The following is a 16,289-nucleotide window of genomic DNA, read 5'->3' on the forward strand; positions in this document are numbered from 1 at the left end:
GAGGTGTTCTCTATCTGCACTCAGCCCCTAGACACTCATCTAGTATATAGATTTAAATACTATATGCTGATGCCTCCAAAGTCTCTTGTCCTGGCTCTAGACTCTGCCCTGATCTGAAGTCCACTAAGCACCTCCTCTTGGAGTCTAATGAACATCTCCAATGCACCATGTCCCAAACAGAGCTCATTGATAAGGCCCATGCTTCACTCATCTTACACAGTATGCTTGACTCCTCTTATACCCCTTACCCATCCACCAGCAAATCCTGTGGGCTCTACCATCAACGTAACATCAACTCCAACCACTTCTCTCAAACTCCACTGTTACCACCTTGGTCTAGCCACCTTCCATTCCCACCTAAATTAACACAACAGCCTCCTAAACCCTCTCTCACTGCTTCTGCTCTTGGCTTCCTAGCAAAAAAAGAAAGACTGGGCACAGTGGCTCATGCCTGTAATCCCAGCACTTTGGGAGGCCGAGGTGGGCGGATCACGAGGTCAGGAGATCGAGACCATCCTGGCTAACACGGTGAAACCCCGTCTCTACTAAAAAATTCAAAAAATTAGCCCGGCATGGTGGCCGGTGCCTGTAGTCCCAGCCCTCGGCGGGCTGAGGCAGGAGAATGGCGTGAACCCGGGAGGTAGAGCTTGTAGTAAGCCAAGATAGCACCACTGCACTCCAGCCTGGGCGACAGAGTGAGACTCCGTCTCAAATTTAAAAAAAAAAAAAGAGAGAGAGAGAGAGCAGGAACCACCACTCCAACAGCCACAGTGATGGATACAAAAGACAACTCAAATTACATCACTTTCACCCTTATTCAAAATCCATAGGCTTCCCACTATGTCCAGTAAAATTCAAACTTTGCATGAATTTGGCTCCTGCCTCTCTTCAGTCTCCATCCTTATCACTCTCTGTCTCATGTGCTGTTCCAGGCTCACCACCCTCCTGTTCCCCAAACACGGCGAGCCTGTAGCTGCCTCAGCACCTTGTACTTACTCTTCCTTCTAAATAGAGCACAAACCCTCTTATCTCCACTTGCCTCGTTCTGCTACCTTATTCAGGTCTCTACCAAGTGTCACTTCCCGAGAGAAGCTCTCCCTGGCCACCAATCTGGAATACCAGCTGCCTGGCCAATGATAATTAATTATCTTTGCCCTTAATCTATTTGATTTGTCTTCACAGTACTTCCACTATAGACATTATGCATTTATTCATTCACTGTCAGTTCCTCCACTTGTAGGAGGACTTGATCTAGATCATTTTACCACAGTGCTTAGACCAGGGCTAGGCAAAGAGTAGGACCTCAATAAATATCACTAATTTAGAAATTAACTCACTTCTTCCTACTATAAGTAAAAAAAAGAAAGTGCTAAGAATTAAGAAATAAATTATCTGTCACATTCCTAGGGAATTCAGACAAAATTACAAAACTACTAGTTTGAGGCACCTGACTCCAGGCAGAAATGAATCAAGAAATATTTTAGTATCATATTTTCCCGAGGTGAATTAATTCTCCAACTTCTAGCAAGCTATCAAAGTATTTATCACAAGTTTTCTGGGAACCTTTATGACATACTACTACTGTTCATTTTAATAGTTAAGCTCCTGTCTTTTACTTTGTCAAGAAGCCTTTTAAACTTATTTAGACAGTAAAGGAAAAAGATAAAACATAAAAAACACATTGACAAAAGCTTTGAATCCACATAGATCACTCTCAACAGAAAGATGTCTCCAGATGGAAGATACAGCTGGAGACCAACACTGAACATCAAAGGACGTATTCAGTGACCTCTGATCTTCCCTCCGATCGCTCCTCAGAATGGGAGGGGCAGAGCCAGCACCGCCACATGCAGAAAAGTGATAAGAGATCCCCTGATTTACTATGTTCACTTCCCCAGAGATAAGTACAGCATTTCTGCAACCTGTGTTAACTCTCTTTGGCCATCTGGACAAAGAGAATGGAAAGATACTAAAAAATACTGTAATGAAATACTGGCCTGTGTAATTTTTGAAATTTTCTCCAATCTGAGCATCTCAAATACCTTTATCTGAAGTTCTACTCTTCTATAATATGTAAGTGATGTTGCCTACAATAAATGTACCCCATCCTACTTAGCACTTTAAATAGAAGTAGGTTATTCCGTCAAAAGCTCAAATGTGTCCAAGATACAAAATAAAAAGTGATCATATGATCTCTCTATTCTATCATAACAGTTCCTTTCAAGGTTTCAGACAAACATATTATTTCCTTGTATTTTTCTTCCTACAGTCACTTTAGGAAGGGACTGAGCATAAAGAGTTTGCTAGCATGCGTATAACAATTGCTGTATTTTCCATATAAGCATAATCAGCAAGTACAACTGTTTCTCAATTTGTTAAAGCCTACCATAAAATCAGTTCAAGTAACTAACCTTGACTAGTACATCACATGTGGATTACACCTTTTTTTCCTTCTTTTTATTCTAGTTTCTCTACGTGATTTTAAATGCTAGTAGATGCGTAGATTTAGCTAGATTTTCACCTGTTTATGAAAATGAATGAGTGCTTTTTCTCACACAGAGGTGATTTTACACTTATTTGCCCAATGAGTCCACCCAGAATCCCATGTGGCAAGAGGGATCCTGGCATAATCTGGATAAGAGTGTTTCTTACCTCTCTTGGCTTACTGGCAATGGCAACACTGCCATCTTTATTGTATTTGATAGGTGATCCTCCTTCTTGTACCAGGGTCCCATACCCTGTGGGGGTGTAAAATGCAGGAACTCCAGCCCCGCCTGCACGGATCCTCTCTGCAAGTGTGCCCTATAAGTGAGCAACCAACACCCCATAAGTTCACTAAGCACACTTCTGTATGTGAACACAAACATTTAGACATGGCTCCTACTCTTTAGAGGCTTATAATTCTAAAAAGTAGCTAGCATTGTATATTAGCATGAGTATTTCACTAATACTGTATGCTAGAAGATCAATTTTAAGAAGTTACTGCCCCTCTAGATCCATTCTAAATCCGCATTCTTTTCTTTTCTTTTCTTTTTTTTTTTTTTTTTTTTGAGGCGGAGTCTCGCTCTGTCGCCCGGACTGGAGTGCAGTGGCCAGATCTCAGCTCACTGCAAGCTCCGCCTCCCGGGTTTACGCCATTCTCCTGCCTCAGCCTCCCGAGTAGCTGGGACTACAGGCGCCCGCCACCTCGCCCAGCTAGTTTTTGTATTTTTAGTAGAGACGGGGTTTCACCGTGTTAGCCAGGATGGTCTCGATCTCCTGACCTCGTGATCCGCCCGTCTCGGCCTCCCAAAGTGCTGGGATTACAGGCTTGAGCCACCGCGCCCGGCCTCTAAATCCGCATTCAAAATGTAACTGCTTATTTGTATAGTCATGCTTTCAGTTTCCATACCTCCCAATGATCTCTTGACATATTTTAAATGTGTCTACTTTTGATATTCTAAGTCAATTTTAAAATCTGAATTATGAAACTTTAGTTATATGCCTTAAGTAATGCAATTAAATTTTGTTTTATTTCATGCTCTATGTAGGTATGCTAAATTTTATTCAAGTTAATAATGTAAAGTGTTCAAATTTTAGAGCTTATTTTAAACCATTTTCATTAGTATTTTTATCTACAAATTGTCTAAGAAAAAAAACAAAGTGAAAAATACGGCACACAGGTGAATTGGTTTTTAAAAGCCAAGAGTACATCAAATCGTTTCAGAGTAGAAACAGCTGCAAGCAAAGTTTCTTTGTATCTTCTTTGGATCATCATGTTTCCCATGGGTGACTCTTCTTCCGAGGTACCAGTGATTTCAAGACTAGTTTCCCCAGTTCTCTCACTCTCAACTGTTTTTCTACCCAGGTTTTCCCTAAGGAATCAACTCTGGCCCTGAACCTTGACACCCTTCCTAACACTGAAGCCTATTGTGATAGCCTTGTTACATGACAGTCTTACTAGAAAACTGACTGACTAGTCAGTAGTCAAAAATTGGGGCTGGACACCATGGCTCATGGCTGTAAATCCCAGTGCTTTGGGAGGTGAAAGATCACTTGAGGCCAGGAGTTCGAGACCAGCCAGGGCAACATAATGAGATCTGTCTCTATGAAAAAAAAGAATTGGTTCATGATATTAATGATTATGTGTTCATATTGTCCCAACCTTAAAAACTATTTTCTACTTTAACAGGACTCTAAGTATTCAACTCGAAGAAGAAACTAACAGTTGGTACTTGAGACATTCATTCAGTCATTCAAGTAGGCGGAATATTCTGGGGAAAGAGAGACCTGGGGTATAACTGAAAATCTTCCAGATAACTGATTATCTAGTCAATGGAAAGAAATGACTCTACCTTGTGTTATGAAGTTAGTAACATTCACAAAAAATTAAATCATCAAAATTACCATAATACTACTCCCTGCCTTAAAATACGTTTTATATATACTGTCCCTGAATACTCCCCTTCTACCATACCAGGTAAGGGCCTGAAAGTGGACTATTTCTGCACACAGGCCTTCTGTAGGTGCCACCAGCTCCTTACCTTCACCCACCAAAGAAGTCCTGATCCCCACCATCAACACTCCTCCCCCTAGCCTTCAGGCTGCAAAATAAGCTGCCAGAGCCAGTGTTTACTAATGGGCCACTAAGTTGGGGAAAGAGACACTGACCTCTCTTAGCCTGAGGAAAAACTGAAAAATATATATATATAAATGATGTACATATTTCTGACAAAATAAGGAGTAAAAGATACCAAGGGTAATCAAAAGGTTAATTTTCAATAGCTCCACAACCCAAAGAATACTGCATCTCAACTTATCATGTGAAAAATACTGCTATGGACTGGACTGTGTTCTCCCCAAAATTCATATGTTGAATTCATAGTCACCAATGTGACTGTATTAAGATAGGGCCTATAAGGAGGTCATCAAGGTTGAAGGAAGTCAAAAAGGTGGGGCCCTGATCTGGTATGATTAGTGTTCCTACAAGAAGGGTCCTACAAGAAGAGACACCCAGAGAGTGAGCATGCATGCTCTCCGCCACACAAGAACAGTGAGAAGTCGATCATCTGCAAGCCAAGGAGGACTTCCAAGCCTTCAGAACTGTGAGAAACTTCTGTTGTTTAAGCGACCGGTCTGTGATATTTTGTTATAGCAGCCTGAGCAGACTAAGACATCTTTGTTTTTCTGGGGTTTTTTTGTTTTTGTTTTTTTTTCAAAAAACTGAGAAAACTAAATAAATACCAAGCCCAGTGCAGTGCTATGGTATGTACAGGTAAGAGTGCTATAGAGTGACCAGGTGTGACTACAACACATGAGCCTCAGAATAGTTCCCCACATGTGCTTTCTAGACAAACACACCATGATTTAATTACTAATTTTTAAAAATCTACTAAATTATGTTATTACCAACTTGGCAAAGTCAGTGGCAGTATTTTCTGTTGACTAAAATAAAGCGGAGTGACTCAGTTCAAGAGCTGAGAGCAGAGCATGTCAAAAATGAAAGAAAACTGCAGACCCTTCTTTTACTTAAAGGCTTGAAAAAGTTTTCCTTTCTTTATAAATAACTCTAATTAGTTAAGAGATGATACAGAAAATGAGTGAAAAGTTGCTAGATTAATTATAGTAACCACTTGCTTTGTAGTAACACCAGTTCCCTGGAAATCTAGGTTCTGATCCCAGCACTTACTTAGATATAGTCACCTGCACCTTTCATGGGCTTCACTCTGATGTGTCTCAGCAAGACCAGATCACTCACAAATTTCTAGTTCTAAAGCTCATAGAAACTGGAGGGGCATGGTGGCTCACACCTGTGAGGCCAAGGCAGGTGGCTCATTTGAGGTCAGGAGTTTAAGACCAGCCTAGCCAACATGGTGAAACCCTGTCTCCACTAAAAATACAGAAAATAAAAGTAGCTGGGCATGGTGGCACATGTTTCTCAGCTTCTCAGGAGGCTGAGGCAGGAGAATTGCTTGAACTCGGGAGGTGGAGGTTGCAGTGAACCGAGATCACACCGCTGCATTCCACCCTGGGTGACAGAGTGAGACTCCACCTCAAAAAAATATATAAAAATAAATTCATACAAATTAACTTTATAGGATGATTCTCAAACATTCCAGCAAATCCTTTTTGTATACTTCTGGCACAATACACATTACAGTGCCAAACTTAAAATCTTATCTTGCAGCCTGGGTATCTTTTAGAAATATCTCCTTTTGGCCGGGCGCAGTGGCTCAAGCCTGTAATCCCAGCACTTTGGGAGGCCGAGACGGGCGGATCACGAGGTCAGGAGATCGAGACCATCCTGGCTAACACCGTGAAACCCCGTCTCTACTAAAAAATACAAAAAGCTAGCCGGGCAAGGTGGCTGGAGCCTGTAGTCCCAGCTACTCGGGAGGCTGAGGCAGGAGAATGGCGTGAACCCGGGAGGCGGAGCTTGCAGTGAGCTGAGATCCGGCCACTGCACTCCAGCCTGGGCGACAGAGCAAGACTCCGTCTCAAAAAAAAAAAAAAAAAAAAAAAAAAAGAAATATCTCCTTTTTCAGTATACAGTAGAAGAAAATATTAATCTTCTAGCAATCAACAGGTGTGACTTAGAAACTAAATTCCTTGGTTTGGCAAAGTAGTATTCCCTCTGCCTTACCTCTCTTGCACAGAGAAATTTCTAGGAAGAAAAAAGGAATTTTTAAAGTTTAAGTTAGTATTATAAAAGCAAATCTTCTCACCTGTGGTGTCAGCTCCACTTCTAATTCACCAGATAAGTACTGTCGTTCAAATTCTGCATTTTCTCCCACATATGAAGAGATCATGCGTTTTATCTGCTTGGAACGAAGCAAAAGCCCCAAACCAAAATTGTCAACCCTAGAAGGAAAATGAAGGGAGCTTACCAATGAGCATCTGACAGAACATTACATCTTTTCAAAGAGATAAAACTTGGTTAATTTAAAGAAAAATAAATCCTTTCTTATAGGGATTTAATCCACATTTTCAGTCTCCCATAACCCCAAAACTCTTGCAAGGTAGCTACCCTTTTATTTTACAGTTGAGGAAACTAAAACTCAAGAAGTTTAAGTGATTCTTTTGTGGGGTCGGGGCATGCACAGGGCAAGGTCTTGGGCAGTAAGGGACATACGGTAAATATTCATACCCATGCCTACCCTACAGTTTTACTCCATACCTTTTGTTATTTTCACGGCTACAGAGTGATTCTGAGTTAGAAGATAAGCAAAGAGATGAATTGGTTCTTGTCCTATGCTTTGAAGGAACACATAAATGCAGTGGCAATATACTGACCCAAAAGAAGATTTGGATGGAGAAGCTCTTTCTTTTCCAAAAAGGAGAAGAGGGCATTCTGGTATTTAAAAGAGAGATTAACATACTCATTGAAATGTGGACCCAAATTATAAATAGCTATGAACATTTTCCCTATATCATAAATATTTTGCTGAAGATTTCCACATTTGAACATTCTTAACAAAAACAAAAAAAAAAAAACAAAAAATTAATCACAAGCCAGTGAAGAGTATAAGTGGAAACAATAATCCTGTATCTGTTAAATTATATATACTATAGTTTAATATCTTTATTATTTTAAAGCTGGTGCTCAATTTATTCTTAGAAATGGTATACACAGTGTTGACTTTATTTTTCCATTGGGTGAAGGTCTCCAGGTTTATGCCTTTCTTTATTTCTATTATTTTTCAAAGCAAAATATGCCTAGAATTTAAAGCAAAGTCAATGTAACAGGACAGATAACTGAATGAATTATTTTTCCATTTCAGTCACCTTAAAGACTGAAGATCATTTTCCATTCAAGAGTCAGAAATATTTTAACCAACTAGAGAAATAAAACATTTCTAAGATAAGAATACTTGACCTTAAGCTTTTTTTAATGGTGAAATTTTTTAATGGCGAAATATTTTAATGATGAAATATTTATTTAATGGTGAAATATTTTTAATGGTGAAATATCTTTTAATGGTGAAATATTTTTTAATGGTGAAATATTTTTAATGATGAAATACCTTTTAATGGTGAAATATTTTTTAGTGGTGAAATTTTTTTAATGGGGAAATATTTTTAGTAGCAAAACACTTTTAATGGCAAAAAGTATGATGAGACACCACCATAAATATGAAGGGATGGCTAAAAAAGAAGAAAATACCAAATCTCGACAAAGATGTGAAACAATCAGAACTCTCATATGTGCTAAGGAGAATATAAACTGAAATGACCATTTTGGAAAAACTGTTAGTACCTACTAATGTTGAATATATCCGTATCCTTTGGGTCAGCAATTCCATTCTAGGTCTATAACCAACAGAAATGCATACTTAGGTTCACCACAAGACATATACAAGAAAATTCATAGCAGCACTGTTCATTATGGCCAAAATTGGAGCCTCCAAAATGCTCATCAGCAAATAGATAATTGCAGCATACTGCATAATGAAGTGGGTATAGCAGTAAGAATGACTGATCTATAACCACTAGCAACATGGTTGAATCTCACAGATTAATGTTGAGCTAAAGCCAGACACAAGAGTATACACTGAAATATTCCTTTAATATGACGTTCAAAATCAGACAAAACAAATCTATAAGGATCAAAAGTAAGGCTAACGATTAATGTTGGTAGTGGAATAAGAGAATAGTGACTGGAAGGAGCAGGAAGAAGGCTTCCTGGGGGTACTGGTCATGTTCCATTTATCTATCTGGGCATTGATGACATGGGTGTGCAGTTTGTAAAACTCCATCAAACTGTATTTATGAGATGCTCACTTTTCTACATTACTTCATACTATGCTTCAAGAAAGCCTTTTAAGAGACAGAAATGTACTGATAAGGACCAGAGTGCTTCCTAGAAACAGAAGTTTTTATTTACAATCTCTCCCTCCTAATTCCTTTAGTGCTCTGATGGTTCCTTCCCTACAGAGCTTGTGTCATCTACACGGTTCATTCATCTAGAACTCCCTTACTGAGTGCTTATTCTATCCCTGTGTCAGGCTCTAGAGCTACAATCATGAATAAGACCTGGTCCTGGGCAGCTTTGAAACTGACAAAATAAACACGTAACCTATAATTACAACAGAGGGAGAGACATGCTAAGGGAATTAGGTGCAAATTGTGATAATTCTGAAAATGGAGAACCCAACTTTTGGGGAGGAGAAAGATAGCAGAAAAAAATCTTATAGGAGGTGGCACTTACACAGACATCGGTAAAAGAAAACATTTTGAGAACAGAGTGTGGAGCGGACGTGTAGAGAGAAACAGGCAGATGGACAGCTTTGCAAAGATGCACTCAGAAAACTACATGTTGAGTGTTCCTGGAATATGGACTGAGGGCAACAGCATGTGGGAGGGGAGAAGGCAAGATCAGTTGTGATCAGCCTTGTGGGATTTCATCCTGAAGGAAAGGAAGTCCCTGTAAAAAGTTTTAAGCGGAAAAGTAACAGCATGATTAGCTGGAAAGGTTGAAAGATGAAAGGCCGGGATATCAGTGAAGAGGCTCGAAGTAGTCCAAACAAGCAACACTGAGAGTCTGAGCTAAAATAGTGGGAATGGGAATGGAGAAGGGAGAAATCAAGAGGGTCTTTCAGGGAAATAATTCATAAGACTTGTTGCCCATCCTGATGTAGCTGCAGACCCACTCCAGAATTCTGGCTTTAGTGATGGAATATAAACAAAGTTGGTTGGGGGAAATTAACGAGCACTACTGACACCTACTTACTTGATCTGGAAAGGCGTTAAGTATGTAACAAACCACTGACATTTCTCCGATACCACCTGTTCTCCCAACTTCATTCCACTCTCCACCCTCATACTCCTCACACCCACAAGTGACCATTCCAGCCCAGCTGATTCCTTTCCAATTCTCAGAATTTCATTTCCAAACCTCTTTCCTACCCCCAGCACTCCTGACACAATGAACACTTCAAAGTGTCTGGGTAACGGGTAACTGTCAACCTCCTATTCAACTTGTTTTGCACCCCTAGCCTTCAAATGCTGAATCTGATAAGATTTCCCATCCACCATGGGTAGAAAAGAAATAGCTGCATGACTTACTCTCACCTTGTTCAAAAGAAAACTAATGCCTAAGTAACAAGTATTTTCAAGAGTGTAATTTTGAGCTAGAATGCCCTGCAAGTTAAGAATACATTTGTCCACTAGGGGTCACCAGATGCCTAATGATTCCGTTGTTCAAGGGTTGTCTCCCCATACTCTCAATGCACACAACGCCTTTTGAGTTTTTAACCTACTCCTAATACCTGGCTAGGTCCCCACAATTCTATTCCCCCAAATTCAACTCCACTGCAGCCTTCCCATCCCACCTCATGGCAGGCCCACCTTACAGATCCTCAGCCCAAAACTAACGCAGCGATCTTCAACTTCTCTCACAAACTCCACATTGAATCTCTCAGGAAATCCTGATTCCAACTTCAAAGCCTATTCAGAATCTGATCATTTCTCTCTCACTCCTTGTACTCTGCACTGTCTTGCCAGGGAACTGCAAACCCTCCCTGCTTCTGCTCCCTCACAACATGGCAGCCAAGCAAGCCTTATAAAATGTAAGTCAGAACACATCACTGCTCTTGCTCACACCCCTGTGATGGTACTTTCATTCAGAGTAAAATCAAAGGTCTCTAGAGTGGCCTGCAAGGTCCCGTGAGATCAGATGCACTTTGATGTCCCCAACCTCACTCCACCCATTCTCCTTTTTGCTCACTTCTCTTCCTCTCCTGACCTCACCATCCCTCCAACATACCTACATATCCCCCACCTGGTGCCTTTGCACTGGCCTTCCCCTGTCTCAAACTCTTCTTCCAGACATCTGCATGGCTCACTCCCTCACTTCCTTCAAGTCTCTGGTCAAATGTCACCTCAGTGAGTCCCATCCTGATCACCCAATTGAATATTAAAACCTGCCCCTCCATTTTCACACTCCCATTCCCTATTACTTTTTTTTTTTTCTTTTCCAAGGCACATATAACTTCACATATTGGAAAGTTTACTTACATGTTATGTTACTATTATAGTCCACCTCTCCCAAACTAGAGCATTTGGTCCATGAAGCAGAAATCTTGGTCTGTTTTATTCACTATTGTATTCTAAGCTGAACATCTGTTAAATGGACTTATTTCTCAATTCCACTGTCCCCCTCCTCACTGGCTCTTCTCTAATAATAGTGAAAACCTCCAAGTCTTTACACTGGATATTTACCGTTTGTCCCTCTGGATCCGTTCTCCAACCTCCAGCCTCCTCTGGACCTCAGATGGCTGCCCTGTAGACTAAATTGAGGGGTCCGCTTGCCTTCTGGCTTCTGATCGGGTTCAGCCACTCTGATTGGGTTCACCCAATGGGAGGCACCATCAAGAGGATGTGGGTGAGGGAAAAATATATTCCTCTGGCTCTCTCCCTGAGAAGTTACAGCCCATTGAATAACCCCCTCCATAAAGCTTTCTTCCAGGTCCTACTTTCTTCCAGGTCCTACTAACAGCTCCCTTCCTTCACTCCTTCAGACCTGGGGCTGGCAACAGCACCCCTCCATAACAAACTCCAGGGTTCTTTATTACTCATGTTTTCCCTCAGCCCTGACCATTCCAATGAAAAGTCTCCCTTTGGTAAACTCCTCAACTACTCAGAAAATTAAATTACATTTGATATCCTCTGGAACCCAGACTAATAAAGTTGTAACGAAATAATTCATGAAGGTGGATATGATCCATTTTACTTTCTGTAGTTTTAAATATCTGAAACTCCTATAGGCCCATAGTAAAGCGAGAATACAGTTGGTCATTGATTGACTTAGGAATTTTTCTAACTACTCTCTTCTGGATCTCTTTGGCTTTTCAACCCATTACCCATTTTAAGTTGGCTCTATTTGGAGATTACATCTCTTTATTCATTTATTTTAGCTCTGAGAATCATGGTTTATATGGGCTTTGCTTTGTTATTAGACTAGTATCCTGGCATAGCAATCAAGCAGTGCATAAGACGCTAGCCCCAGGTGCACTACCTGACCAGTTTTTCAGGTCTTGAAAATGCTGTCAGCTTACAACGAGAGTGTTTCTTGCCACATAATTTACAACTCAAATTTGGCAAGTGTATATCTTACCTATTATCAGACATTGATGATAAAAAATGAGTCAGACAAGTCTCTTACCTATAAAGGCTTACAAGACAAAGAAAAATAGATGTGATCTTTTGCAAATGGGGAATATATCATTTCTAATAGAGACATGAATATTAAAACATCTTATAGCTCTTTAACACTAAAGACAATGCTGATAAGACCTTCAAAGATTGTTGCTTTCCTTTAGTAGCCAACATTTTTTAGTATACTAAAGAGAGATGTAATCTTTTTCCCGCATCACAACAAACCCGGGTTTCAAACATTTTGATGACGAGAAAAAGTCTAAGGCCAAGAATTCATTAATGAGACACATTATTATAAAGCAAAAAGATACTGTATCAGAAACAATGTTCTGCAAATATTTTCATGTTCTGAATCTAAAATTTAATTTGCTGATTTTCTGAAATCTCATTAACTGGCAATTCTTGTCAGAATAAAATAAATAAAAATAAAGTTGTGATCACTTACCAAGTTCTATTTCTTTTGTTTACTTTTCATTTTAGACATACTTAAGTCTGGATTAGATAATTATATTTGCTATATCAAGAGTACCAAAAAGAAAATGCTGCATTTAAATACAAGGCTAATTTATGACATACAGTAATTTCCCCCCTGCCCAAACTGCAGTTTCACTTTCTGTGGTTTCAATTACCCAGTCACTTGCAGTCCACAAATATTAAATGGAAAATTCCAGACATATAAAATTTGTAAGTTTTAAGTTGTGCACCATTCTGAGTAACATGATGAACCATCATCATCCTACTCCATCCTGCCCGGGATGTGAATCCTCCCTTTGTCTAGCATATCTACACTGTATATACTACACTCCTGTTCTTCACTTAGTAGCCGTAATGGTGATCAGATAGATTGTTGCAGTATTTGCTGTGCTTGTGTTCAGCCAGTCCTTATTTTACTTAATAATGGCCCCAAAGCAAAGCGTAGTAGTGCTGGTAACTTGGATATGCCAAAAAGAAGCCATAAAGTGTTTCCTTTAAGTGAAAGATCCAAGTAAGAATTAATCTTTTATCCATTAAATTTCAAAGAAAGAGAAAAATATGTGCTAGTTTTGCTATCATATCTCAAACTGCAAAAGTTATAGCAACAGAGCATAATAAAAGCTTAGTTAAGATGGAAAAGACATTAAATTTGTGGGTGGAAGACAAATAGAAATACATTCCCATTGACAGCAATTGGGTTGAGTATTAGCCATGATTTCAGAACACATCCCCCTCAAATAAGGGAGGACTACTGTAGTTACATGAGACAAATGAAATCTTTCATGAGCTGAGCACAGAAGTTCAAGTATACATCCCAGGAATTAGTTAGCCCTTCCCAAACAAAATAACTAAATCCTAGGGAATGCCAATAATCAGCTCACGGACTACATCTGACTATTAACTCCTTCAGAGCTGCAGCTTCCTCAACAAAGAACAAGGGCACAGCAGAGGGGTCACTGCCTTTATCTCAAAGTTCAAAGTCATTGGTACAGAACCAGACATTTTAGAGTGATAGACTGACCACTTGGCTCTCAAAAAACTATTATAGCTGACTAGTACAGTAATATATATATATTTACACACACACACGACAGTAATTATAAGTGTAGGTACACATGTATAATCAGATTTCTTAGCCTTTGACATAACAGCATCTATTCTGCATCAAGAATTTTATATTGATCTGCAGTATTCCTTATAAGCATAAAGCTATCTGGAAAACTGAAAGTGCTGATAATCAAAAGTATGTATAATCAAGTCAAATTAAAGGGCATAAAATATGTTTAAGAGTTATCAAGTTGTCATAAACAAGTTACTTCTCTATTTTCTGAAAAGTCAGTTAAACAAGGGACAGATGATTTCTACAATCCCATTCCCCTCCAACACACAGTAACTCTGAGACTCAGACTTACAGGCTCAGGACAGTAGGGAATACAAAACTACTGTAAATAAATGATATTGGTAATGTAATACATATATCAAAGATAAGTAAAATTCAGCATACAAAGAAAGGCTAAAAGTCTCTAAAGGAACTCGAAAAGGGGCAAGATCAATAAAGACTAGAAAAGTTTCTGTAATTGGATAAGGATACTTTGAGGATGTATAACTTAATTCTGAGAGATGTGGATAGACAGGAAAGAGGAGAGACAATCTTCCAGATGGAAATAGACCCAGAAAAGGAAAAATGGGAACAAAAATAGTATCAGTTTTATTTCCTAAATAACCTACACTATTTATTCTAAACTGCTTTTATAATCGGCTAAAATGCCAATTGGGTGATTAAAAATGTAAAATCCTTAAAGTCTTTAATTGTTGAGAGCTGATGACTTACCATTTTGTAAAAATAAAAATATGGCTTTTCCTAACATAGCTAAATGTACCCTAATGTGCATGCCATTATTAAAATGATGGCTTATTTCTGACCAACATAATATGCAATCCTATTATCTTAAGTGCTGGCTGCATATCCACCTTCCAAGACCAGCCATGTTTTTACGATTAATGGTATCCTTTTATGTATGATCTAGAATGATGGCACTGCTAAAAAAAAGGGCTTTAAACAGATTTCAAATTGATGCCAACCTTGCTTTATAAATGATCTAATAAATAACATAAAACAATACCTTTAAATTTTAAAATGCAAGACTTAATTTGAAGACATATATTCTAACTTCAATATATTTTAAGTTTAGAAAAATAAAAGCACATCACATTAAGATATAAAGTCTTAATTTATATCTTTATACTAGATGAAGCAAGTCTGCTTTACTTATGAAGGATGGTACCAAAAACATTTGGATAAATGTAACCCTCTTGACCTTGTTAAACACTAGATTTTGATGCTCATGTGAGTAGGAGAAAACTTCATTTCACTGATAAACTCTGCTTAAATATTGAGAATTGGCATTTCTCTCCAGCCAATTGTTTTTAAAATGTACACTTACCCTGCGTTGTTGCTGACTGCAGTTAGTCCTTTTACTCCAGTTTTCAGTAAAGCCTCTATAAGATTCTCTGGAATTCCACATAACCCAAAACCTATATTAAGCCGAAAAAATAAACAATTTGTAAAGGCGGTAATAAAGTTCTTTCAGAGAAGTGGGTGTTATTCTTTTTAAGAGGGAAATTAAACAAAGCACATTATTAGATCCACTAAGCAAAATACACATATATATCTCAGCAGCTTAATAAACAGTCATATAGCTGTATCCAAACGTTTTGAACCATTATATCACATATCACCGCCCAGTCTTTGAACCACAAGTATAAGGCCAAGTGCAACCAGTTTATATAGCTACACATTGCCCAGCTTGCACTTAACTATGTATCTATTGTTGTCCTGCTTTATAAATCAGTTTTTCTACAACTTTTTTAAGAATGTTTACATGTCTGAGTAGATTTTACACAGTTGGAAGCCTAAGCCTAAAACGGTCATTTCTTTACATTTTCCATGATTACTCAAATTGTTTTGGGTTTAAAATAAACATTCAATGACTTACTTGGATGAGTGGGGATCAATCCTAAAAATAATCCTTGATATTATTTATCAGAAGCAGGCAGCAAGTTGGGTGCGGGTGACTCATGCCTGTAATCCCAGCACTTTGGGAGGCCAAGGTGGGCGGATCACTAGAGGTCAGGAGTTCAAGACCAGACTTGCCAACACGGTGAAACCCCATCTCTACTAAAAATACAAAATTTAGCCAAGAGTGATGGCAGGTGCCTATAATCCCAGCTACTTGGGAGGCTAAGGCAAGAATCGCTTGAACCGAGAGATAGAGGTTGCAATAAACTGAGATCGCACCACTGCACTCCAGCCTGGGTGACAAAGTGAGACTCCCTCTTGAGATTCCAAACAAGCAGCAGTAACAGAATTGGCAGTGGGGGAGGTCAATACAGATGCCTATGTCTACAGGGTCTCTGAAGGTGTAAGCTTATGAGATTAATGCCAACTTTTTAAGTAAAAAATTGGGATGTAGGGATTTTTTTCAAAGCTATTAATAAAACATGACTACTTTGAAGCTTCAGTTTTTCAAAACAGAAACACACAAATACACACACACACACACAGAAAATAAAATATTGAATGCTAAACCTTGCTAAACTTTGAGGAAGAAGACACTAATAAAACAGATGATACTATAATATACAAAATAAATAATGCATAATAAAATAATTATCATTTT

The 16,289-nt window shown here is 38.9% G+C and overlaps 1 protein-coding gene across 2 annotated transcripts in view; it reads right to left on the minus strand.

Annotated features, from left to right (window-relative positions):
* OXCT1 (3-oxoacid CoA-transferase 1) overlaps window positions 1-16,289 on the minus strand; it is a 151,889-nt gene that overhangs the window by 126,858 nt on the left and 8,742 nt on the right. For both annotated transcript variants that reach the window (XM_030927441.1, XM_030927440.1), the window contains exons 3-5: window positions 15,054-15,144; window positions 6,705-6,840; window positions 2,653-2,802 (exon numbers count right to left, since the gene is read on the minus strand). In XM_030927441.1, coding sequence (XP_030783301.1) covers window positions 2,653-2,802; window positions 6,705-6,840; window positions 15,054-15,144 — 377 coding nt within the window. The remainder of the gene's footprint in view (window positions 1-2,652; window positions 2,803-6,704; window positions 6,841-15,053; window positions 15,145-16,289) is intronic.

The sequence above is a fragment of the Rhinopithecus roxellana genome, chromosome 3, assembly GCF_007565055.1.
Source record: "Rhinopithecus roxellana isolate Shanxi Qingling chromosome 3, ASM756505v1, whole genome shotgun sequence".
In the NCBI taxonomy this organism is placed as follows: Eukaryota; Metazoa; Chordata; class Mammalia; order Primates; family Cercopithecidae; genus Rhinopithecus; species Rhinopithecus roxellana.